Here is a 26,106-nt window from a genome sequence, read left to right as displayed (position 1 = left end):
CGGTCCCTACCCAACAGCGGGCTCACAATCTAGAAGGGGGAGACAGACAACAAAACAACACGCAGAGAAGCAGCATGGCTCAGTGGAAAGAGCCCGGCCTTTGGAGTCAGAGGTGATGGGTTCAAATCCCGACTCCGCCAACTGTCAGCTGTGTGACTTTGGGCAAGTCACTTCGCTTCTCTGGGCCTCAGTGACCTCAGCTGTAAAATGGGGATGAAGACTGTGAGCCCCCCCGGGACAAGCTGATCACCTTGTAACCTCCCCAGCGCTTAGAACAGTGCTTGGCACATAGTAAGCGCTAAATAAATGCCATTATTGTTATTATTATTAACCCATATTAGCCAAATAAAATAAATAGCATAGTAAATATGTCCAAGTAAAATAAATAGAGTACTAAATCTGTCCAAACATATATACAGGGGCTGTGGGGAGGGGAAGGAGGTAGGGAGAGGGGGAGAGGAAGGAGGGGGCTGAGTGTGGGAAGGCCTCCTGGAGGAGGTGAGCTCTCAGGAGGGCTTTGAAGGGAGGAAGAGAGTGAGCTTGGCGGATGTGCGGAGGGAGGGCATTCCGGGCCGGGGGGAGGACGTGGGCCGGGGGTCGATGGCGGGACGGGCGAGAGCGAGTTAACTGAGACCCGGAGAAATTAAGTGACTTACCCAAGGCCACACAGCAGACAAGTGGCGGCGTTAGGATTAGAACCCGGGTCCTTCTGTACCTCCTAGAAGGCCCAGGGGCTCTCCCCTAGCGAACTGCACCCCCTTTATTTTCTGGGAAGGTGAGTTTAACATTTTCCAGGAGGTTGGGCCGGCGGGATAACCTTGGACACACTCAAGAACCACCACTGTCATGGGGACTTTGGGTGTTTTGACTCGTCTTCCCTAAATGTTCATTGGTGTACACGCACTACCCCCTTGTGGGCCTCACTGGGCCATCCCGCCCGGAGTTGATAAAGATGACGTGAGGCTACATCAGTCCGTCAGCGGCATCTATGGAGGGCTTACGGTGATGATGATGATGATGATGATGACGACGACTGTGGCATTTTGAAGCGCTTACTCTGTGCCAGGCGCCGTTCCGGGCGCTGAGGGAGAGACCGGATAATCGGGTTGGACACGGTCCCTGGCCCACGTGGGGCTCGCAGTCTTAATCCAGTTCTACAGACGAGGGAATTGAGGCAGAGAGAAGGGAAGTGGCTTGCCCTGAAGCAGCGTGGCTCAGTGGAAAGAGCCCGGGCTTTGGAGTCAGAGGTCATGGGTTCAAATCCCGGCTCCGTCACTTAATAATAATAATAATGATGGCATTTGGTAAGCATGTGCAAAGCACTGTGAAAGCGCTGGGGGGATACAAGGTGATCAGGTGGTCCCACGCGGGGCTCACAGTCTTAATCCCCATTTTACAGATGAGGGAACTGAGGCTCGGAGAAGTTAAGTGACTTGCCCTTGTCAGCTGTGTGACTCAAGTCCCTTCACTTCTCAAGGCCTCAGTTCCCTCATCTGTAAAATGGGGATGAAGACTGTGAGCCCCCCGTGGGACCACCTGATCACCTTGTAACCTCCCCAGTGCTTAGAACAGTGCTTTGCACATAGTAAGTGCTTAATAAATGCCATTAAAAAAAAAAGTAAGCACTTAATAAACGCTATCATTATTGCCCAAGGTCACACAGCGGACAACTGGCGGGGTCAGGATTAGAACCCAGGTCCTGTTGCCTCCGAGGCCTGTGCTAAATCACTAGGCCACGCTGCTTATAGAGCACTGTACTAAGCGCTTAGAAGCGTATAGTACAACCGATTTAGGGGACACAAGTTTACAGACTAGAGAGATGCAGGCGTATACAATAGGAAAGCCACAGATTGTTCGCATTTTCTCGCCAACTTGTACTTCCCAAGCGCTTAGTACAGTGCTCTGCATACAGTCAGCACTCAGTAAATACAATTGAATGAATGAATGAATGAATGAATAAATACACGTTATGTGCATAAAATTATTCGTGTATGTGCCACATGGTCTATTCTCAGGGAAAGTTCGAGTTTAAAATGTTAATGTGATAGCTTTACTTGGGATTGTCTTTTTTTTTTTTAATTGATTTGCCACTTTCCATTTCCAACCATGCTGGGCTCTGGAAGAGTGGAAACTAGGAAACCGGCTTCCAGCATTGAACCTTCCCAGGTTATTTTTAGGTGGGCAGATTAATTCATTCAGTCATATTTCTTGAGCGCTTACTCTAGGCAGAGCACTGTACTAAGCGCTTAGGTGGCACACTGGAGGGGTAAGAAGGTGAGAGAGGGACGTGAGGGAGAGAGGAACTGATGATGAGTTTCGGTGGGACTCCCGGGCGGCCCCCCAGGATCATAGGGTTCCTCAAGAACGGCGGCCGTCGGGCCCCGCGGCCGATGATGGCCACTTTGGCCGTCGCATAAAGCAGGCCAGGATCTGCCCCAGATCATTGTACCTCAGCCCCCCTACCTTGAAGGGCTACCCTATCATTCATTCAATCGTATTTATTGAGCGCTTACTGTGTGCAGAGCACTGTACTAAGCGCTTGGGAGGTACAAGTTGGCAACATAGAGAGGCGGTCCCTACCCAACAGTGGGAGGGCAGGGACGGGGAGACGGGGGAACGGCGAGGGCGGAGACCCCCCCGGCAGTAAATCCTTCCCCCGCTAAGTCCGGGTTCCGGAAGCGAGGACAGTTCCAGGCAGGCAACCACGGGGTCAGAACAGCAGCGTGGCTCATTGGAAAGAGCCCGGGCTTTGGAGTCGGAGGTCATGGGTTCAAATCCCGGCTCCGCCAGTTGTCAGCTGGGTGACTTTGGGCTAGTCACTTCTCTGGGCCTCAGTGACCTCATCTGGAAAATGGGGATGAAGACTGTGAGCCCCCCGTGGGACAACCTGATCACCCTGGTAACCTCCCCAGCGCTTAGAACAGTTCTTTGCACATAGTAAGCGCTTAATAAATGCCATCATTATTAACAGGGACCTTTGGGAGAGGCCTGGGATGATAATGGCATAACAGTAATAATTCCAGGATCTGTTAAGCACATACTGCGCCAACCAGGAGCTCCTCGAGAGCAGGGATCATTTGGGTCGGATTTGCACTCTCCTAGGCACTCAGTACAGTGCTGTGCACACAGCAGGTGCTCGATAAATGATGATGATGATGATGATGGAGTCGATGCCCGCAGGACTCCAAGTCCTGGGTTCTTCTCCAACATGAAAAGTAAAGCAGGCTCTCCCTCTGACCAGAGAGTGGGGAGAGCCGTACCACTTTCCCTAGGTATCTGCCCAGCAGTGGGTGTAAGCAAGGAAATGAGACGATCACAGGGAAGGAGATGCTCAAAAGGGGCAGGGTTGCGGAGTTTGAGAAGGTCCGCGTCTCCGCTGGTGACATATGGTTTTCCCCAAACGAAAACCAAGGACTCGGTTTCTATAGAGATCTTGGGCTGACATCACGTGCCTTTTCCCCGAGGATTCACTTGAAATATTCAAGATCGTAACGTGCGCAGGCAAAAGAAATAATGATTTTGGTCATGGAATTGGTAGGTTAGCAAGATAGCAACTGTGGCCGGAAATTTTTTAAAAGGATCCAACAGTCATCCCCCTCTCTCTCCTTTCTCCTCTCTGTACCACGTGATTACCCTCTATTACAAACCGTTATTATTATCAGTGAAAAATCACCGCACGATAGAACGGTTATCTCTGCAAGACTGCACCGGTGTGGTGGCAGGCCGGCTACCTATCTTCCTGACAAAGACCCCGACCATGTTGCCTGTTTCCCAGTTTGGTTTCCTCTTTTCCGACTTTCTGTGCCCATCTGATGGGGGCAACCATAGGTTTTGTCTCCTTACCAAGGGCCGAAGGAGAGACAGGCTTAAACTTGGGCCGGAGAAACTGCTGAGGGATGATGAAAGAGGTAACTTTGGTCACTAAAGGCTACGTATTCTCTCTCATCTTTAATCATATAAAAAAAAAACCCCACCAAAACAATCTGCAAGACCCCTTTATTGCCCATGCCACAGGTTTGCAGTTCTCTTTTTCACATCCTCATGTCTCTTCACGGACCCAGAAGCATCTTTGAAGGAGGAAGCTAAGGTTGAAGATTAAGCTCGGCAGGGCCAGGTCTTCGCGAGGCTCCCCAGGTGATGAACAGAACTCTTCACCGGACCCCTCATCCTGACGTGCGGTCCGGGACAGCGACAGTGTCTATCCCCGCAACGAGGCCTGGAGGTTCAATAGCCGTATTTTTCATTGAGATGCGTCCTGCCGTCGCCGCTTTGTCCTGGTTTAAACAGAAAACAACATGGTCACCTCTGCAAAATAGGGGAGAGGGCTTTCTTTTCCCTTGCAAATGCCATTTCTCGACCTCTCCTTACAGCCCAGGTGAGCTCAGATGGACCTGCCGGTTTCCGGCCCTCTCAGGCAGGGTCGGACCTGTCGGGTTCTGGTCAGACGGGTGTAGCGGGGCGGCTTTGTACCTTTCCAGCGTATGGGATCTTCTCTGGCAACGCTACCCCCAAGTGTGGCTGTGTGGTAACCGTGGGGGTAGGCGGACGGGGGCCCGTGAGAAAGAAGCACGTACCTGGTACAGTGGTCGCCCAAGCCCCAGGCCACCCACGGTGACAGCCTGGCATCGCCCCTAGACGTGTGGCCGGGCAGCTCTGCCCTCTGCCCCACTAACTCGGCTCCCAAAGGATGGGATGCAGCCCCTGGATCTCCGACCACGTGGGTCCTTCTGCCTCTAGCAGGCGTGGGCGGGGGGAGGAGGAGGAGGAGGAGGAAGACTACCAGGAAGGCGAGTTTCCCTCATCCACCGAGCGAGCATCACCTACCCGCAGGGGGTATCCACACGCTGTAGTCCGGATCATCCTCTGGGTACCCTGAAGAGAGCACCGGGGGCTGCTGCGAGAAAGAGTCGACGCCTTTAGGCTGCGCCGGCTTCTAACCCCGCGTTTCCCGGCTCCATTCCCAGCGGGCGGACCTTCCGCCCAAAGGCCAGGGGGAGGTCCGCGGGAGGTTCCGAGGCCGGGGGTTCGGAGAGGACGGTCAAGGAGAAGAAACTCTCTCCCCACGCTCCTGTCGCTCTCAAACTCCTAATGACCGTACGTCACCGCGGGGGATTTGGGGCTAGCTTCTCCTCGCCTCCCCCTCCGTCGAAGAGCTCTTCCAGATGGACTGAACCCAGGTCCCCGGCCCTCCGCCTCCGCACCGGGGGGGATGGAGAGGTGAGATGGGGAGCCCACACATCCTCCCACCCTGGCTTCACCGACCCCTGAACGGCGGCAACGACAACTCACTCTGCTTGGGCCCCAGGCCGCCTTTTCCTTCGGGGCAGCTTCACTTTTCTTGCATTCGCCCTTTGACTCTGGAGAGAAAGCCAAGGAGGTCGATCTTTTCAGCATCGGGCCGCTCCGCTTTCCGGCCCGGGACGGCGGACGGGCGAGCTGCTCTGCGCTGCTTACCTGATGGATCCTCCGGTGGCGAAGCCACTTTGCCGGCTGGATTCCGCTCCTCCCGGCCCCCGGCCCCTGGAGACCAAAACAAGCCCCGCGGTTACGGTCGAACAAGCCGACGGAGAAGGACAGATGGAAAGAAAATCCTCGACAGAATCGCACCGGGGCTGGGAGCGGCGGTTATTTCGGGACGTTTCTCATCGATTCGCTTCACGGTACCTCCTGACTGGGCTCTGGATGCTCCTTTCAGGAGGAGCTGGTTTTGTCGGGAGTTTTTGTAAACGGGGCTTTATTTTGGCCCCTTAGGCACGTCCGGGGAGAGGAAACGACAGGGCGGGAGAGAAGGCCGAGCTCGAGGGCGCCCGCGGCCTCTGCCCTCTTCCTTGCCGCTCAGGCGGGGGGAAAAGAAGAGGGGTCGCTCTGTTTCTGCTCCCCAATGTGGAAGCCCAAAGGCAGGTCTCGTGGGACTCTGTGAGCCCACTGTTGGGTAGGGACCGTCTCTAGATGTTGCCAACTTGGACTTCCCAAGCGCTTAGTACAGTGCTCTGCACACAGTAAGCGCTGACTGATTGATTGATCGACTCCAGGAGCGCATCTGCGGCCGACAACTTCACCCCACAAAGGGTGCTGAAATTTACAAACGCCACCCCCCTTCACTATAGAAAGGAGACCTAAAAATGAAGTGGCCGAGTTAGAATGCTTGGCAGATAGTGAGAACCTGGATCTAACTGGCAGATCCACTCTAGCGCTCAGTTCAGAGTTCGGCACAGAGTCAGCGCTTAGTAAATACCACAGTTGTCTGACTGGCTTCCCCGTGGGGCTCCTGAAGGAGCTCAGAGGGCACGACGACTCCTCGTTACAGAAGAGAAGCAGCGTGGCTCAGTGGAAAGAGCCCGGGCTTGGGAGTCAGAGGTCGTGGGTTCAAATCCCGGCTCCGCCACCTGTCAGCTGTGTGACTTTGGGCAAGTCACTTCATCATCATCATCCTCATCATCAATCGTATTTATTGAGCGCTTACTATGTGCAGAGCACTGTACTAAGCGCTTGGGAAGTCCAAATTGGCAACATCTAGAGACAGTCCCTACCCAACAGTGGGCTCACAGTCTAAAAGGGGGAGACAGAGAACAAAACCAAACATACTAACAAAATAAAATAAATAGAACAGATATGTACAAATAAAATAGAGTAAAAAATATGTACAAACATATATACATATATACTTCACTTCTCTGGGCCTCAGTTCCCTCATCTGGAAAATGGGGATGAAGGCCGTGAGCCCTACGTGGGACAACCTGATCACCTCGTATCCTCCCCAGCGCTTAGAACAGTGCTTTGCACATAGTAAGCGCTTAACGAATGCCATCATTATTATTATTATAACAGACGACCGCCTCTCGGCAGGACGAGTGGATCTCCCGAGCTCACACCGGCCTAACTCCCGCCTCTGAGAAAGGTTCCGCGGGGGACTGGGGGCCGATGAGTTTCACTTCCGTGAAACCAACCGGCAGACTCAGTGAAGTTTCATTCCGGGGAGCACTTAGGAAAAGAACAATCCACCGGGGGTAAAAGACAACGGGGTTTCTAAGAGGGGAAATGAAGACTCCCGAATCTGCTGGTGTTTTTGAAGGGAATAACCGGATAGGCGGGAGCCGATAGGTAACTAATGAACTGTAACCAGAGAAGAGAGCCACGGCCGGGGGGCTTCCCTTTCCTTACACGGGGGCCGGCTCTCTTACCCGCACCGAGGCAAAGCACGCGCGCACCCGTGAATCTGATTTAATAATGGCATTCATTTTAAGCGCTTACTATGTGCAAAAAGCACTGTTCTAAGCGCCGGGGGGATACAAGGTGATCGGGTTGTCCCACGGGGGGCTCACGGTCAACCCCCATTTTCCAGATGAGGTAACTGAGGCCCAGAGCAGTTAAGTGACTTGCCCAAGGTCACACAGCTGACAACTGGTGGAGCTGGGAAGGACTTGGGCTAGCAATGCCGTAAACCCCGCCGCAGAGCAGGGAGGCTGGGGAAAGGCTACCTTGGCCACCAGTCTCCTCTTGGCGACTGGTCCCTTGAATTGCTTCTTCGGACTCCATTCCCTTGGTACGTGGCTGGCGGTTCGTCGTTTCCGTGTCCTTTTCTTGTCCCACTCCTTCCTCTTCCTCCTCTTCCTCCTCCTCCTCCTCTTCCTCGGGCCCTTCATCCTTCATTCTCAATAAGCTCTGGGGGAGTTCTGGGCGCTTGGGAGGTAACTTCTAAAAGAGAAGTCGACGGGTGAGTCCAGCCGGCGGTTGGAGCCCGACCAGGAGCTGGGGACTGTCTCTATACGTTGCCAACTTGTACTTCCCAAGCGCTTAGTACAGTGCTCTGCACACAGTAAGCGCTCAATAAATACGATTGATTGATTGATTGATTGATTGGGGGGGACGCCCCCAACCTGAGCCAAAGGGGGACGGAGGCCTCCTGCAGGAAGAATATCTAGAGACGGGGAACCCCCGCAGTAACCCTCCGCTGACTACCTCGATGACCAACTCCGTTCAAGGGAAGCTCAGTTAATCAATGGTATTGATCGTGCACTTGGAGGGTGGCGTCGATCGGTTAAGCACTTACTTGGTGCCAAGCCCCGCTCTAAGCGCCGCGCAGGGGGACAATGGGGCCAAACAGTCTCTTGCCCCACCCGGGACTCACATCCTAAGCAGGTGGGAGAATGGGAAGTTGATCCCCGTTTTCCAGATGAGGAAACTGAGGCGCAGAGAAATTCAGTGACTGGCCGAGGGTCACCCAGCAGGCGAGGGGCAGAACTGGGATTGACTCCCAAGCCTGGGCTCCTTTCCTCAGGCTAAGCCCTGTGTTTCCTAAGCACTGGGGAGCGTACAAGAGAGTCGGTAGACTCTATCCCTGCCCTCGGGGAACTCAAAATCTGACCAGGGAGACGGATAGGAAAAGAAATCACAGGTCCGGGAAGCAAGGGTAACGATAGGTACGTGAGTGGGGTGGGGAGTGGGGTGAGTACTAGGGCTTTTTACACCCTAATTCCATTTGTTCTTTAGTCAGCCTCCCTTGGTCAGAGGACAGAAAACAATGTCTAAATCCAGGAAATCTGTCCCGAAGAAGAGGCAAAGAATTTCCACCAGGACCGTGCTCCATTTGATCCGCCAAGCTCGCTTTCTTCCTCCTTTCAAAGCCCTACTGAGAGCTCACCTCCTCCAGGAGGCCTTCCCAGACTGAGCCCCCTCCTTCCTCTCCCCCTCCCCAACCCCCCCCCGCCCTACCTCCTTCCCCTCCCCGATATTTATTTTACTTGTTCATATTCACTATTCTATTGATTTTATTTCGTTACTATGTTTTGCTTTGTTGCCTCTCTCCCCCTTCTAGACTGTGAGCCCGCTGTTGGGTAGGGCCTGTCTCTATCTGTTGCCAACTTGTGCTTCCCAAGCGCTTAGTCCAGTGCTCTGCACACAGTAAGCGCTCAATAAGTACGACAATGAATGAATGAAAATGGGGGGTGGGCAGGGGAGAAGATTGCAGGGCAGCGGCCCACGGCTTACCCCAACGGTTCCGGTTTTTAATTTGAATTTGCTTCCTCCTTTCATTGCCCCGAACAAAGGGAGCGTCAGCTTTCTAGCCGGGTTCTCCAGATGCGTAGCCTGACCTCCGGTCCTAATCAGAGGGAGAGAGATCAACTGGTACGGAATACAACCCCGACATCGCGAACGTTCTCCCAAATTTTGCAGAACACGGAGGACTTGGGATTTGAGCATAGCGACGGGAACCGGAACATCAACGACTAAGGCCGGGAAAGTGACTTTCAACTCGTCCACCGCACGGTAGGACCCTACCTCCCCATACGTTTATGAAATCTGTGGCTCCCAGTGGTAAGGGGCAGAGGATAGGCAGAAAGACAAGAGAACGTGTTGAAGGGGCATTTCCTTCCTACCGACCCGAGAACGGGATGTAGAGCGGCAGCGAGAGCTCCTTGGGGCCCCAGAAGGGAGGCAGCAGGCTAATCAATGGTATTTACTGATCTTAAAACAGTGCTTTGCACATAGTAAGCGCTTAACGAACGCCACCATTGTTACTGAGCGCTCGGGAGGGAACGACAGAACGGACACACTCGCTGCCCAGGAGCAGCGGAGGAGACAGGGCTGCCATTCAGAAACCAGTGGATTGGACCGGTGGCAGTCACGACGGTGGGTCGGTTTGACAGCTTTAGTAATTACGGTGCCAGCAAGGGCCATCAGCGACCCTGTGAGGAGAGGAGGTGGGGAGAGCTCGGGTCGGGGGGCGTTATGGAAACCCCAAGAGCGGGGGGAATCTGGGCTTTAAAGCCCATCTAGCCGATCGCGGTCCGAGCCGGCTCGGGAGGAGGAGCGGTCCAGTTCTATGTCTACCAGGCGCCAGACTTTGGCTTGACGTGACTGCGGAGAGTAGCGATCAGTCGGTGGTATTTACTGAGCGCTTTCCGCACGCGGGGTGCCCGGCGGCAGTGAGACTTACGAGGATTTCAGCTGCGGCATTGCTGCCGGCTTCACCATGTTGATCAGCCCTTTAAGCCTCTGCAGTTCTTTTCTCAGCTCAAAGGTCCTCAAGTGAAGTTTCTTCCGGGACACCCCGTCTAAAGCGGTCCCCGACTTCATTTCGGTCATGAACGCGTCCAAGGGATCCGGAGGGGCCGCCTCGGCCTGGGCTGGGGGGGATTCCCGGCAGGTTAGAAAACCCGGACCCAGGTCGCCGTGAGGTCGGTGCCTCAGGCCGTCCCAGGGTGAGAGCCATCGCCCCCGCAGCTCAGCTGACCGGTGAGGCGCCGGACCCTCCGTCCCTTTCTTGGACAAGTCCCGCGGCCAAAGCCGGGCCGGGATAGAAACGGCTCCAGGCCCGACCGACCGTAAACTCGGGATGGTAGCACCGTTAAGGGAAAATAACAGCAAACTACCTCCCACCGGGAAAATAATTAATCGAGCATTAGAAAATGCCCCACCATCCCTGCACCAAGAGAGGGTGCAACCCCTCTCCCCCAGCTCGCCACCCCCTTTCGTAAATAAATCACAGGCAAACCCCAATCCGGCCACGACCGCTCAGCTCTGCTCAGCGGAGAACCGGGACTTACCTTTGCCTGAGGCTTTCAGCTTCTCGGAAATCTCGGAAAGCTCTCGCTCAGCACGGTTCAACTTCGCAACCTGCGGGGCCCAAGCGCGCGGCTCTGGCAGATATCCCGGCCCTCAGACAGCGTCCTCGCTGTTGTTCACGACCCCCGCCGCCCTCTCCCCCGTGGAATATGAAAGGGCTCCAGCGGGGAGACCCTTCTTTAGCTCAGACTGCCATTTGGCCATTTGTTCAACTCAAGCGCGGGAAGAGCGGGCCGGCAGTGAGACGGATTCGGAATCGAAAGGGACGGCAGCACGGTGTGAGCTGCCAATCTGATCTCAACCGGTCCAAAAGAAGGGATCCGGGGAACTTTAATCGACAGCTCAAGACCCCGGGACGATGTGCTCTCACGCCGTCTGCAAACCGCCCGCTTCTAAAAACGGGCTAAAACGCTTGAGCCTTCAAGCCCCGTGCCCCCCGAAAACCCTCCGTCCCTTCCCTGTCCTTCTCCGCGGGCCCCGCCACCCGCCTCGGGTCTCTCACGACTCGGCGGGCTTTCTCCCCCGCCTCACCAGCGAATCGTAGGTCTCTGGCCGGTCGTCAATCTTCCCGGCCTTCTTCATCCTGTTGAGACGCTTCTTCTCAATCAGGCCGGTTCGGTCGAGGAACGTGTCGTCGTCGCTGTCGTAGTAGTCTTCTTCCTCCCAGTTCTTGGCTTTCCTCTTCCGGGACACTGAGGGCGGAGGGGACGGATGACGAGGGGCGGGAGGACGTTAGGAACGTTCAGGGAAAACGGCACGGCGGGGGTGAGGGCTTCAGCCGCTTCCAGGGCCGTTCCCGAGACCGCTCACCTGCCTCCTGACGCAGTAGCCCCTGCGCGTCCAGAATGCGACAGGCTTCCAGGGAACACTGGATCATGGCTTCTTTCTTCTTCCCTGAGTGGATCGCCTCGGCCACCAGTTGCTTCCCTGCCGCGTCGTCCACGGGCAACCTGCGGCGGAGCGGGGGGTTGCCGCGGAGATCCCCGCCGCCGGCCCCGTTTCGTGGCATCCCCCTCGTCACGTTTGGCTTTCGAAACGGCTCCTGGCCCGTTTACGGTCCTACCGCTCCGGCGCGAAAGCCAACCCAACTGAAGAGCCCCCTCGTTTCCCCCCAAAAACGAGGCAAACGTCGTAAATGCCCCATCGACTAACAGCCCAAGAGGCCTCCCGGGGGAAAGAGAAGACGAGAAAGTGAGCAGAGGTCAGAGGGTTAGGAAATTAAGAGAAAATCCAAAGTGTTATCCAAGTGTTAAGAGGCGACTAATTCTCCTAAGGCTCACTATCAACGAGATGCCAAATTTGTCCCCTCCCAGGGTTAGGAGCTGGCGGAGCGCGTACCTCACCCTGCAGAGCCAAGTGCTGTGGCCCTGCTCTTCGTATTCGTATTCCAGTTCTTCTCCTGGAGGAGGAAAACAGTGAAAGCAGCTGAAAGGCCAACTGTAAGTCACCCGTTTTTGTACCAGGGTTGAATAAACCCGATTGGAGTCCCTCCCTCGCTCTCCCTCTCCATCCCAACCTTGGGGCCAGGCGGGTGTAGAGGTTTTGGTTTGGGGGATCCTTTTCGCCTGGGTCCCAGAGAGAAGGAAGGCGGTTGGTTGTGACCTCTGGATGTCGTGGGGCCTAAGGAAGCTAAGCCGCTGTGTGGGAGGCTACTACATCGTCCACTGTCAGGGAAACAGCCTGTCAGGAAACAGTTGGTGGGAGGGGGGCAATTTGGGGGTTTGGGGTTTTTTTATGGTATTTTTTAAGCACTTACTACGTGCCAGACACCGTACGGAGCTCTGGGGACGGTACGAGCTAATCGAATTGGATACAGTCCCTGACCCGCACAGGGCTCACAACCTTAATCCCCATTTTGAGGATGAGCTAACTGAGGCTCAGAGAATAATAATGATGGTATTTGTTAAGCGCTTACTATGTGCCAAGCACTGTTCTAATAAGCACTGGGGGGATACAAGGTGATCAGGTTGTCCCACGGGGGGCTCACAGTCTTCATCCCCATTTGACAGACGAGGTAAGTGAGGCCCAGTGAAGTGACTTGCCCAAAGTCACCCAGCTGACAAGCGGCAGAGCCGGGATTAGAACCCACAACCTCTGACTCCCAAGCCCGGGCTCTTTCCACTGAGCCACGCTGCTTCTCATAATAATGATGGCATTAATTAAGTGCTTACTCTGTGCAAAGTACCGTTCTAAGCGCTGGAGAGGTGACAAGGTGATCAGGTTGTCCCACGGGGGGGCTCACGGTCTTCAGCCCCATTGGACAGACGAGGTCACTGAGGCCCAGAGAAGTGAAGTGACTTGCCCCGGGTCACACAGCAGACAAGAACCCAGGTGACCCCGGGCCCGAGCTGTATCCACAGTGCGCCATTTCCCGGCAGCAGGATTCACTGGGGCCGGGCCCTTCCGAGCTGACCAATCCGACTAGTTAGGAAGGCCGCGGTTGAAGAAAGAGACGGAAGCCGAAGCCCCTCGAGCCCTGACCTTTCCCCCCCGACCTGCCATCCCGCATCTCCTCTTGCCTCCTGGACGCCTCCACTGGGCTGTCCCCCCGGCACCTCAGACTCAACAGGTTTAAAACAGAACTCCTCATCTTTCCCCAAGACTTCTTCCCCCTACGTTTCCCCACCTCAGCCGACAACAACCCCCGTCATCCCCGTCGCCCACTACCCCGGTGTCTTCCTCAGCCCTTCGCTAGCGTTCAGGCTCACATCCAGTGCGGGAATTCCGCCGGTTTCTCCGTCACAGTAGCTCCCCGTGACAGCGACCACTCCCATACGAGGTCCGGTCTTACCACATCCTGACGATCCCATCAGCCTCCTTCGCTGATGTCCCAGCCTCCAGCCTCTCCCCCGCCGAGCTACCCTACTTCCCACTACGCAGATCATCTTCCCGAAGCGTCGCTGGGCCCATGTCCCTCGCCTCCTCAAAACCCTCCGCCGAGTCCCCGTTTCTCTTCACATCCAACAAAACTCACCATCGGCTTCGAGGCTCTCCACCATTTGGTCCCACTCCAGACTGGTACCCGTTCCCGCCATCTACTAGTCCCCAACTCTCTAACCTCCTCCCGCCTAATCCAACCTTCTAGCCGTACCCGATTTTCAATTCTCCCGGCTCTGTCCCCTCGCTCCCGGCCTGGAGCTCCATCCCTTCCTCGGTCCGAGAGGCCGCAGTTCTTCCATGTTCAGAGCCCTCCTAAAGTCCCACCACTTCCCCAGTTCATTTCCCAACATCCTTTCAGCCAACTCCAGCACTTGGGAACTTATTTCCGTCTCCCAATCAGTGGTATTTATTGAGCGCTTACTGTGTGCGGAACTGTGCTAAGCGCTTGGGAGAGTAAAGTACTACAGAGTCGGTATACTTACATATATCTGTGTGTGTTCATGGGTATGTGTCATCCCTTAATACGGTGTTTTGCGCACAGTAAGCACTCAAATACGATTGAGTGAATGAATGTGTGTGTATATATGTACATATGTGTGACCACTCTAGTTGTACACATTTTTATGTTTATTTCCATCATCATCATCAATCGTATTTATTGAGCGCTTACTGTGTGCAGAGCACTGTACTAAGTGCTTGGGAAGTACAAGTTGGCAACATATAGAGACATTGCCTACCCAACAGTGGGCTCACAGTCTGATTATCATAACTGACAGTCAGTCAATGGTATTTATTAAGCACGTTATCACTACGGTATTTGTTAAGCGCTTCCTATGTGCCAGCCACCATAGACAGAAGATCGTCAGGTTGGACGCGGTCCCCGGTCCCATAGTAGGCACACAATCTAAGTAGGAGGGAGACCGGGTATCGAATCCGTTTTGTAGATGAGGAAACTTAAGGCACAAGGGGAGTTAAGTGACTTATCCAGGGTCACCCAGCCAGCCGGTGTCGGAGCCGGGATTGGAACCCAGGTCCTCTGACCTTTCCACTAGGCCAGGCTGCTTCCCATTTAGAGTGTAATCAGCCCCCTGCGGGCAGGGTCCACGTCACCCCTTTATTCTGTACTTCCTTCACTCTAATCTACAGCGAGCAGACGCTCAATAAATGCCCCTGCTCCCTCTACTCTTCAGACAGCGGGTACCAGGTCAAGCGGTCAGCGCTGCTGGGTCCAGTGTTCAATCCGCAGCTCAGTTAAAGCCCTTCGCTGTTCGGCTACGGAGAATGAGGGGCTACTCACATACCTTCTCTATCAAAAAATCCCTGCAGGGCCTTTTTCGGATCCTTTATGTAGAAGGCCTCTCGCTCCTCCTGAAACTCAATGACGATAGGGTTCTCTTCAGCTTCGTCTTCCACGGCGTCTTCCCCTGGGGAGGACAACCAAAGAACCGTAAACGGTTGAAGTGGGACCCGAAGAGGCTAGAAAAGTTGAGTGGAACCATATGCTGTTTTTTAGAAAAAAGATAACCAAAAGGCTCCTATAAATAATACGGTCATTTGCTGCTTCCTAGTCCTCGGTCAGCCACACCAAAGCCAGTTGTGCGCAGGGATGAGCTCCTGCTAAGTGTTGTTAAGTCACAGGTCATTGGCTGTGACAGAAACTCTGAGGCTAGAAAAGTTGAGTGGAACCATATGCCATTTTTTAAAAAAAGATAGCCATTTTTTAAAAAAAGATAGCCAAAAGGCTCCTATAAATAATACGGTCATTTGCTGCTTCCTAGTCCTCGGTCAGCCACACCAAAGCCAGCTGTGCGCACGGATGAGCTCCTACTAAGTGTTGTTAAATCGCAGGACGTTGGATGTAACAGAAACTCTGAGGCTAGAAAAGTTGAGTGGAACCATATGCCATTTTTTAAAAAAAGATAGCCATTTTTTTAAAAAAGATAGCCATTTTTTTAAAAAAGATAGCCATTTTTTAAAAAAAGATAGCCAAAAGGCTCCTATAAATAATACGGTCATTTGCTGCTTCCTAGTCCTCGGTCAGCCACACCAAAGCCAGCTGTGCGCACGGATGAGCTCCTGCTAAGTGTTGTTAAATCACAGGTCTTTGGATGTTGACAGAAACTGTGGAATTTCCAAATATCCAGCAGGTAAAGGAGGAGGCTTGTGGGTTGACGTCTCCCCGTGCGGCCCTTACCCATCCCCCAGGAGCAGCCGCTGTCCTCCTCCCGGACGCCGCTCGGCCTCTGCTCCTCCGGGCCGCCTTTCTCCTCATCCTCGTCGGAGTCTTCGCCCAACATCCTCTTCTCTAAGTTCACCTGCCGCTGCTGGCGCAGCGCCTTCAGCTCCGTAACCGTCAGCTCCGATTCCGCCTCTCTGTCCTCCTCAGGCCCCTGGGGAGCAGAGCCAGAGGCGGTTTCTTTTCAGGGGCTGCTGAGAAAGGGGAGCCAGTCCTTGTCGGGGAGGTCAGGCGAACGGAGATTCATTCATTCAGTCGTATTGATTGAGCACTTACTGTGTGCAGAGCACTGGACTAAGCGCTGGGGAAGGACAAGCTGGCAACATTCATTCATTCATTCATTCAAGTGTATTGAGCGCTTACTGTATGCAGAGCACTGGACTAAGCGCTGAGGAAGGACAAGCTGGCAACATTCATTCATTCATTCAAGTGTATTTATTGAGCACTTACTGTGTGCAGAGCACTGGACTAAGCGCTGAGGAAGGACAAGCTGGCAACAGTCATTCATTCATTCAAGTGTATTTACCGAGCACTTACTGTGTGCAGAGCACTGGACTAAGCGCTGAGGAAGGACAAGCTGGCAACAGTCATTCATTCATTCAAGTGTATTTACTGAGCGCTTACTGTGTGCAGAGCACTGGACTAAGCGCTGGGGAAGGACAAGTTGGCAACATTCATTCATTCATTCAAGTGTATTGAGCGCTTACTGCGTGCAGAGCACTGGACTAAGCGCTGGGGAAGGACAAGTTGGCAACAGTCATTCATTCAAGTGTATTTATTGAGCGCTTACTGTGTGCAGAGCATTGGACTAAGCACTGGGGAAGGACAAGCTGGCAACAGTCATTCATTCAAGTGTATTTATTGAGCGCTTACTGTGTGCAGAGCACTGGACTAAGCACTGGGGAAGGACAAGCTGGCAACAGTCATTCAGTCATTTATTCAAGTGTATTTATTGAGCGCTTACTGTGTGCAGAGCACTGGACTAAGCGCTGGGGAAGGACAAGTTGGCAACATTCATTCATTCATTCATTCAAGTGTATTTATTGAGCGCTTACTGTGTGCAGAGCACTGGACTAAGCGCTTGGGAAGTACAAGGTGGCAACATGTAGAGATGGTTCCTACCCAACAGCGGGCCCACAGTCTAGAAGGGGGAGACAGACAACAAAACAAAACATAGTAACAAAATAAAATAAATAGAATAAATATGCACAAGTAAAATAGAGTAATAAACACATATATACATATATACAGGTGCTGTGGGGAGGGGAAGGAGGGGGCTCAGTAGGCACTTAATAAATGCCATCATTAACAAAGAGAGAGGGAGCGAAGAAGGGAAGGGAAGGGAAGGAGAGGGAGGCGAGGGCGGTGTCCCTCCCAGCGCTTAGAACAGTGCTTGGCACAAAGTAAGCGCTTAATAAATGCCATCATTATTATTATTATTCTCTAGGCCTCAGTTCCCTCCTCTGTCAAATGGGGATGAAGCCTGTGAGCCCGCCGTGAGACCACCTCATCACCTTATAACCTCTCCAGCACTGAGAACAGTGCTTGGCACACAGTAAGTGCTTAATAAATGCCATTATTATTATTGGCACACTCATTATTATTTATTATTGGCACACAGTAAGCGCTTAATAAATGCCATTATTATTGGCACACAGTAAGCGCTTAATAAATGCCATTATTATTGGCACACAGTAAGCGCTTAATAAATGCCATTATCATTGGCACACAGTAAGCGCTTAGTAAATGTCATCATTATGATTATGATTATTATTGGCACACAGTAAGCGTTTAAGAAATGTCATCATCATTGTCATGATTGTGGTTATGATTGGCACACAGTAAGCGCTTAATAAATGCCATCATAATGACTATGATTATTATTGGCACACAGTAAGCACTTAATATTATGGTTATTAGTGGCACACAGTAAGCGCTTAATAAATGCCATCATTACGATTATTATTGGCACACAGTAAGCGCTTAATAAATGCCATCATTACGATTATTATTGGCACATAGTAAGCGCTTAATAAATGCCATCATTATGATTATGATTATTAGTGGCACACAGTAAGCGCTTAATAAATGCCATCATTATGATTACGATTATTAGTGGCACACAGTAAGCGCTTAATAAATGCCACCATTATGATTATTAGTGGCACACAGTAAGCGCTTAATAAATGCCATCATTATGATTATTAGTGGTGCACAGTAAGCGCTTAATAAATGCCATCATTATGATTATCAGTGGTGCACAGTAAGCGCTTAATAAATGCCATTATGATTATCAGTGGCGCACAGTAAGCGCTTAATAAATGCCATCATTATGGTGATGATTGGCACATAGTAAGCGTTTAATAAATGCCATCATTATGATTATTAGTGGCACACAGTAAGCGCTTAATAAATGCCATCATTATGATTATTAGTGGCACACAGTAAGCGCTTAATAAATGCCATCATTATGATTATTATCAGTAGTTGCACACAGTAAGCGCTCAATAAATGCCATCATTATGATTATCAGTGGCACACAGTAAGTGCTTAATAAATGTCATCATTATGATTACGATTGGCACACAGTAAGCGCTCAATAAATGCCATCATCATGATTACGATCGGCGCACAGTAAGCGCTTAACAAATGCCATCATTATGATTATTAGTGGCGCGCAGTAAGCGCTCAATAAATGCCATCATTATAATTATCAGTGGCACACAGAAAGCGCTTAATAAATGCCATCATCATGATTATGACTGGCGCACAGTAAGCGCTCAATAAATGCCATCATTATGATTGTTAGCGGCACGCAGTAAGCGCTTAATAAATGCCATCATTATGATTATTAGTGGTGCACAGTAAGCGCTTAATAAATGCCATCATTATGATTATTAGTGGTGCACAGTAAGCGCTTAATAAATGCCATCATTATGATTATTATCAGTAGTTGCACACAGTAAGCGCTCAATAAATGCCATCATTATGATTATGATTGGCACACAGTAAGCGCTTAATAAATGCCATCATTATGATTATGATTGGCACACAGTAAGCGCTCAATAAATGCCATCATCATGATTATGATCGGCGCACAGCAAGCGCTTAATAAATGCCATCATTATGATTACGATTGGCGCACAGTAAGCGCTCAATAAATGCCATCATTAAGATTATCAGTGGTACACAATAAGCGCTTAATAAATGCCATCATTATGATTACGATCGGCGCACAGTAAGGGCTTAATAAATGCCATCATTATGATTGTTAGCGGCACGCAGTAAGCGCTTAATAAATGCCATCATTATGATTATCAGTGGTGCACAGTAAGCGCTTAATAAATGCCATCATCATGATTATGACTGGCGCACAGTAAGCGCTTAATAAATGCCATCATCATGATTATGATTGGCACACAGTAAGCGCTTAATAAATGCCATCATTATGATTACGATTGGCACACAGTAAGCGCTCAATAAATGCCATCATCATGATTACGATCGGCGCACAGCAAGCGCTTAACAAATGCCATCATTATGATTACGATTGGCGCACAGTAAGCGCTCAATAAATGCCATCATTAAGATTATCAGTGGTACACAGTAAGCGCTTAATAAATGCCATCATTATGATTACGATCGGCGCACAGTAAGGGCTTAATAAATGCCATCATTATGATTATTAGTGGCACACAGTACGCGCTTAATAAATGCCATCATTATGATTATTAGTGGTGCACAGTAAGCGCTTAATAAATGCCATCATCATGATTATGACTGGCGCACAGTAAGCGCTCAATAAATGCCATCATTATGATTACGATTGGCGCACAGTAAGCGCTTAATAAATGCCATTATTATGATTATTAGTGGCACACAGTACGCGCTTAATAAATACCATCATTATGATTATTAGTGGCCCACAGTAAGCAATTAATAAATGCCACCATCATGATTATGACTGGCCCACAGTAAGCATTTAATAAATGCCGTGATTATCATTATTTGCTGCTGCTGGTTTATCGTTGACAAAGGTCAACGCTCCGTTGAGGCCGCCGTTGGGCAGGGGCCGCCTCTCTAGGTCGCCGACCTGTCCTTCCCAAGCGCTCCGCACCCAGTAAGCGCTCGATCAATACGATCGATCGATCGATCGATCGATGAGGGGGAGGTCCCGTACGTGGAGGACGAAGAGGCGGGAGCTGCGGCCGAAGCGGAGCACGTGCCCGACGCGGAGGCGGCGGTAGGTGCGCGGGGGGAGGCGGGCCCGGTTGAGGAAGGTGCCGTGGGTGCTGCCCAGGTCGTACACGTACAGGCCGGGCTCCTTCATCTCCTCCTCCTCCTCCTCCTCCTCCTCCTCCTCGTCGTCGCCGGGGCCGGGCCGGTAGCGCAGCAGGGCGTGCCTCCTGGAGACGGACGGGTGCCGGAGGGGGAGGTGGCAGCCGGGCTGGCGGCCCACCACAAACCGGCCCAGCCCCGCCAGCCTCACCCGCCCCACCACGCACCCGCCCTTCACCGCCTCCAGGCAGTACGGGGACCCCTCCTCCGCCATCTTGGCGGCGGTCCGTCCCCCCAACCCCGCCCCCCCGGAAACCCCCGCCCGACGCTCGGGTTCCCGCCCAGCCGAGGGGGAGCCCGAGGGGGCGGATTGGTTCCGGGGGCGAGCGGGGGGGCCGGACGGCTTGCCCAGGAGCGCACTTCCGGTCGCCGGGGAGCCACTTCCGGTCGCGGGGGCGCCACTTCCGGCCGGCCCGTCCCCCCGCCCCAGGGCGGGCCCGCGCTGAGGTAAGGCGACGCGGCCGCCATTATGGCGGCCTTGGGAGGGCGCCCAGCGCGTACTAAGCGCTGGGGGCGGTGATGATAATAATGACAATAATGGTGGTGTTCGTCCGTTCATTCATTCAGTCGTATTTATTGAGCGCTTACTGGCCGCAGAGCACTGGACCGAGCGCTGAGGGGAGATGATAATAATGGTGGTGTTTGTTCATTCATTCATTCATTCGTATTTATTCAGCGCTTACAGGGCGCAGAGCACTGGACTGAGCGCTGGGGCGGAGAGGATAATAATGGTGGTGTTCGTTCGTTCATTCATTCAGTCGTATTTACTGAGCGCTTACTGGGTGCAGAGCACTGGGCTGAGCGCTGAGGGGGCGGGAGAGGATGATAATGGTGGTGTTTGTTCATTCATTCAGTCGTATTTATTGGGCGCTTACTGGGCGCAGAGCGCTGGACTGAGCGCTAGGGGGCGGGAGAGGATAATAATAATGGTGGTGTTTGTTCATTCATTCATTCCGTCGTATTTATTGAGCGCTTACTGGGCGCAGAGCGCTGGACTGAGCGCTAGGGGGCGGGAGAGGATAATAATAATGGTGGTGTTTGTTCATTCATTCATTCCGTCGTATTTATTGAGCGCTTACTGGGCGCAGAGCACTGGACTGAGCGCTAGGGGGCGGGAGATGATAATAATAATGGTGGTGTTTGTTCATTCATTCATTCCGTCGTATTTATTGAGCGCTTACTGGGCGCAGAGCACTGGACTGAGCGCTAGGGGGCGGGAGAGGATAATAATAATGGTGGTAGTTGTTCATTCATTCATTCCGTCGTATTTATTGAGCGCTTACTGGGCGCAGAGCACTGAACTGAGCGCTGGGGGGCGGGAGAGGATAATAATAATGGTGGTGTTTGTTCATTCATTCATTCCGTCGTATTTATTGAGCGCTTACTGGGCGCAGAGCACTGGACTGAGCGCTAGGGGGCGGGAGAGGATAATAATAATGGTGGTGTTTGTTCATTCATTCATTCCGTCGTATTTATTGAGCGCTTACTGGGCGCAGAGCACTGGACTGAGCGCTAGGGGGCGGGAGAGGATAATAATGGTGGTGTTTGTTCATTCATTCATTCAATCGTATTTATTGAGCGCTTACTGTGTGCAGAGCACTGGACTGAGCGCTAGGGGGCGGGAGATGATAATAATAATGGTGGTAGTTGTTCATTCATTCCGTCGTATTTATTGAGCGCTTACTGTGTGCAGAGCACTGGACTAAGCGCGGGGTGGGGGAGATAATAATGGTGGTATTTGTTCATTCATTCATTCAGTCGTATTTATTGAGCGCCTACTGTGTGCAGAGCGCTGGGCTAAGCGCTGGGGGGGAGATGATAATGATGGTGGTGTTTGCTCATTCATTCATTCAGTCGTATTTATGGAGCGTTTACTGTGTGCAGAGCACTGGGCTAAGCGCTGGGGGGATAATAATAATAATGGTGGTATTTGTTCATTCGTATTTATTGAGCGCTTACTGGGTGCAGAGCACTGGACTAAGCGCTGAGGGGTGGGAGATAATGATAATGGTGGTATTTGTTCATTCATTCATTCAGTCGTATTTATTGAGCGCCTACTGTGTGCAGAGCGCTGGACTAAGCACTGGGGGGGAGATGATGATGGTGGTGTTTGCTCATTCATTCAGTCGTATTTATTGAGCGCTTACTGTGTGCAGAGCACTGGGCTGAGCGCTGGGGGGGATAATAATAATTTATTATTTGTTCGTTCATTCATTCAGTCGTGTTTATTGAGCGCTTACTGTGTGCAGAGCACTGGGCTAAACGCTGGGGGGAGATGATAATGGTGGTATTTGTTCATTCATTCAGTCGTGTTTATTGAGCGCTTACTGTGTGCAGAGCACAGGGCTAAACGCTGGGGGGAGATGATAATGGTGGTATTTGTTCGTTCATTCATTCAGTCGTATTTATTGAGCGCCTACTGGGTGCAGAGCACAGGGCTAAACGCTGGGGGGAGATGATAATGGTGGTATTTGTTCGTTCATTCATTCAGTCGTATTTATTGAGCGCCTACTGGGTGCAGAGCACTGAACTGAGCGCTGGAGGGCGGGAGATCATAATAATAATGGGGGTATTTGTTCATTCATTCAGTCGTATTTATTGAGCGCTTACTGGGTGCAGAGCACTGGGCTAAGCGCCGGGGGGGATAATAATAATACTAATGGTGGTATTTGTTCATTCATTCATTCATTCGTATTTATTGAGCGCCTACTGTGTGCAGAGCACTGGACTGAGCGCTAGGGGGCGGGAGAGGATAATAATAATGGTGGTATTTGTTCATTCATTCATTCAATCGTATTTATTGAGCGCTTACTGTGTGCAGAGCACTGGACTGAGCGCTAGGGGGCGGGAGAGGATAATAATAATGGTGGTATTTGTTCATTCATTCATTCAATCGTATTATTTGAGCGTTTACTGGGTGCAGAGCACTGGACTGAGCGCTGGAGGGCGGGAGATCATAATAATAATGGGGGTATTTGTTCATTCATTCATTCAGTCGTATTTATTGAGCGCTTACTGTGTGCAGAGCACTGGACTGAGCGCTAGGGGGCGGGAGAGGATAATAATAATGGTGGTAGTTGTTCATTCATTCATTCAATCGTATTTATTGAGCGCTTACTGTGTGCAGAGCACTGGACTAAGTGCTGAGGGGTGGGAGATGATAATAATAATGGTGGTATTTGTTCATTCATTCAGTCAGTCGTATTTGTTGAGCGCTTACTGTGTGCAGAGCGCTGGACTAAGTGCTGAGGGGTGGGAGATGATAATAATAATAATGGTGGTATTTGTTCATTCATTCATTCAGCTGTATTTATTGAGCGCTTACTGTGTGCAGAGCACTGGACCAAGCGCTGAGGGGTGGGAGATAATAATAATAATGGTGGTATTTGTTCATTCATTCATTCAATCATATTTCTTGAGCGCTGTGTGCAGAGCACTGGACTAAGCGCTGAGGGGAGAGATGATAATGGTGGTATTTGTCCATTCATTCAGTCGTATTGAGCGCTTACTGTGTACAGAGCACTGGACTAAGCACTGGAAGGTGGAAGATAATAATAACGGCGGTGTTTGTTCATTCATTCAATCGTATTTATTGAGCACTGGACTAAGTGCTGGGGGGTGGGAGTTGATAATAATAATAAGGGTGGCATTTGTTCAGTCATGTTCTCTGTCTCCCCCTTTTAGACTGTGAGCCCACTGTTGGGTAGGGACTGTCTCTATGTGATGCCAATTTGTACTTCCCAAGCGCTTAGTACAGTGCTCTGCACATAGTAAGCGCTCAATAAATACGATTGATTGATTGATTCATTCAGTCATATTTATTGAGCGCTTACTATGTGCGGAGCACTGGACTAAGCCCGGGGTGGGCGGGGGGAGAGATGATAATAATAATAATAATGGTGGTATTTGTTCATTCGATCGTATTTATTGAGTGCTTACTGTGTGCAGAGCACTGGACTAAGCGCGGGGTGGGGAGATGATAATGGTGGTATTTGTTCATTCATTCAGTCGTATTTATTGAGCGTTTACTGTGTGCAGAGCACTGGACTAAGCACTGGGGGGAGATAATAATGGTGGTATTTGTTCATTCAGTCGTATTTATTGAGTGCTCACTGTGTGCAGAGCACTGGACTAAGCGCTGGGGGGAGAGATGATGATGATGGTGATATTTATTCATTCATTCATTCAATCGTATTTATTGAGCGCTTACTGTGTGCAGAGCGCTGGACTAAGCGCTGGGGGGGGAGATGATAATGGTGGTATTTGCTCATTCATTCATTCAGTCATATTTATGGAGCGCTTACTGTGTGCAGAGCGCTGGACTAAGCATGGGGTGGGAGAGATGATAATAATGGTGGTACTTCGTTCATTCGGTCGTATTTATTGAGCGCTTACTGTGTGCAGAGCGCTGGACTAAGCGCTCGGGGGGAGATGATAATGGTGGTATTTGTTCATTCATTCATTCAGTCGTATTTATTGAGTGCTTACTGTGTGCAGAGCGCTGGACTAAGCGTTGGGGGGAGAGATGATGATAATGGTGATATTTGTTCATTCACTCATTCATTCAGTCGTATTTATTGAGTGCTTACTGTGTGCAGAGCACTGGACTAAGCACTGGGGGGAGAGTTGATGATAATGGTGATATTTGTTCATTCATTCATTCAGTCGTGTTTATTGAGCGTTTACTGTGTGCAGAGCCTTGTACTAAGCGCTGGGGGTGGGTGGGAGATGATAATAGTAGTAATGGTGGTATTTGTTCATTCATTCATTCATTCAATCGTATTTATTGAGCGCTTACTGTGTGCAGAGCACTGGACTAAGCGCTTGGGAAGTACAAATTGGCAACATCTAGAGACGGTCCCTACCCCACAGTGGGCTCACAGTCTACTAGGTGCCATGCACTGTACTAAGAGCTGGGGGTGGAGAGATGATAATAATAATAATAATAATAATAATAATGATAATAATGGCGGTATTTGTTAAGCACTTACTAGATGATAATAATAATAATGGCGGCCTTGGTTAGGTGCCACTCACCAGGTGCCACGCACTGTACTAAGCGTGGGGGCGGGGGGAGATGATAATAATAATGTTGGTATTTGTTAAGCACTTACTAGGTTATAATAATAATAATGGTGGCCTTGGTTAGGCGCTTACTAGGTGCCACGCACTGTGCTAAGCGCTGGGGGGTGGGGAGATGATGATGATAATAATAATAGTAATAATGGCGGCCTTGGTTAAGCGCTTACCAGGTGCCACACACTGTACTAAGCGCTGGGGGGGGGGGGGGAGGTGATAATAATAATAATGGCGGCCTTGGTTAAGCGCTTACTAGGTGCCACGCACTGTACTAAGCGCTGGGGGGTGAGGAGATGATAATAACAATAACGGTGGTATTTGTTAAGCACTTACTAGGTGCCGCGCACTGTACTAAGCGCTGGGGGGTGGGGAGATGATGATAATAATAATGGCAGCCTTGGTTAAGCGCTTACTAGGTGCCACGCACTGTACTGAGTGCTGGGGGGTGGGGAGATGATAATAATAATAATGGCAGCCTTGGTTAAGTGCTTACTAGGTGCCACGCACTGTACTAAGCGCTGGGGGGTGGGGAGATGATAATAATAATAATGGCAGCCTTGGTTAAGCACTTACTAGGTGCCACGCACTGTACTAAGCGCTGGGGGGGTGGGGAGATGATAATAATAAAGGTGGTATTTGTTAAGCACTTACTAGGCGCTGGGGAAGATGAAGTTGTCAGCTGTGTGACTTGGGGCAAGTCACTTCACTTCTCTGGGCCTCAGTTACCTCATCTGTAAAATGGGGATGAAGACTGTGAGCCCCCCACCCCCCCCCCGCCCCGTGGGACCTTAGAACGGTGCTTTGCCCCTAGTAAGTGCTTAATAAGTGCTAGACCGTGAGCCCGCTGTTGGGTAGGGACCGTCTCTATATGTTGCCAACTTGGACTTCCCAAGCGCTTAGTACAGTGCTCTGCACACGGTAAGCGCTCAATAAATACGATTGAATGAATTATTATTATTGCAAGGTTTTCAGGTTGTCCCTCGTGGGGCTAATAATAATGGTGGTAT

The 26,106-nt window shown here is 51.2% G+C and overlaps 1 protein-coding gene across 1 annotated transcript; it reads right to left on the bottom strand.

The window, feature by feature from the left end:
• Window positions 1–3,929: 3,929 nt before the first annotated feature.
• LOC119932365 (solute carrier family 4 member 1 adaptor protein) lies at window positions 3,930–20,014 on the bottom strand. Its single transcript, XM_038751494.1, has 14 exons — window positions 19,996–20,014; window positions 15,641–15,836; window positions 14,748–14,870; window positions 11,905–11,965; window positions 11,377–11,516; window positions 11,098–11,258; window positions 10,548–10,617; window positions 9,938–10,127; window positions 8,989–9,100; window positions 7,479–7,695; window positions 5,455–5,520; window positions 5,290–5,357; window positions 4,825–4,894; window positions 3,930–4,274 (listed from the first exon to the last, which is right to left on the bottom strand). The coding sequence occupies exons 2-14, from the start codon at window positions 15,741–15,743 to the stop codon at window positions 4,225–4,227; spliced, it is 1,431 nt and encodes a 476-aa protein (XP_038607422.1). The 5' UTR covers window positions 15,744–15,836; window positions 19,996–20,014; the 3' UTR covers window positions 3,930–4,224.
• Window positions 20,015–26,106: the final 6,092 nt, after the last annotated feature.

Source organism: Tachyglossus aculeatus, chromosome 9, assembly GCF_015852505.1.
Source record: "Tachyglossus aculeatus isolate mTacAcu1 chromosome 9, mTacAcu1.pri, whole genome shotgun sequence".
NCBI lineage: Eukaryota > Metazoa > Chordata > Mammalia > Monotremata > Tachyglossidae > Tachyglossus > Tachyglossus aculeatus.
This window is presented reverse-complemented; position numbering and strand designations above follow the sequence as displayed.

What these genes read in the sequence shown, in the direction of transcription:
- LOC119932365 (XM_038751494.1), bottom strand. Translation starts at nt 15,743, where the DNA reads ATGTTGGGCGAAGACTCCGACGAGGATGAGGAGAAAGGCGGCCCGGAG. An exon ending in GCTGAAAGCCTCAGGCAAAG is followed by an intron (nt 10,128 to 10,547) that starts GTAAGTCCCGGT and finishes AATCCCCCCCAG; the next exon opens with CCCAGGCCGAGGCGGCCCCT. An exon ending in TAAAAACCGGAACCGTTGGG is followed by an intron (nt 7,696 to 8,988) that starts GTAAGCCGTGGG and finishes CTTCTCTTTTAG; the next exon opens with AAGTTACCTCCCAAGCGCCC.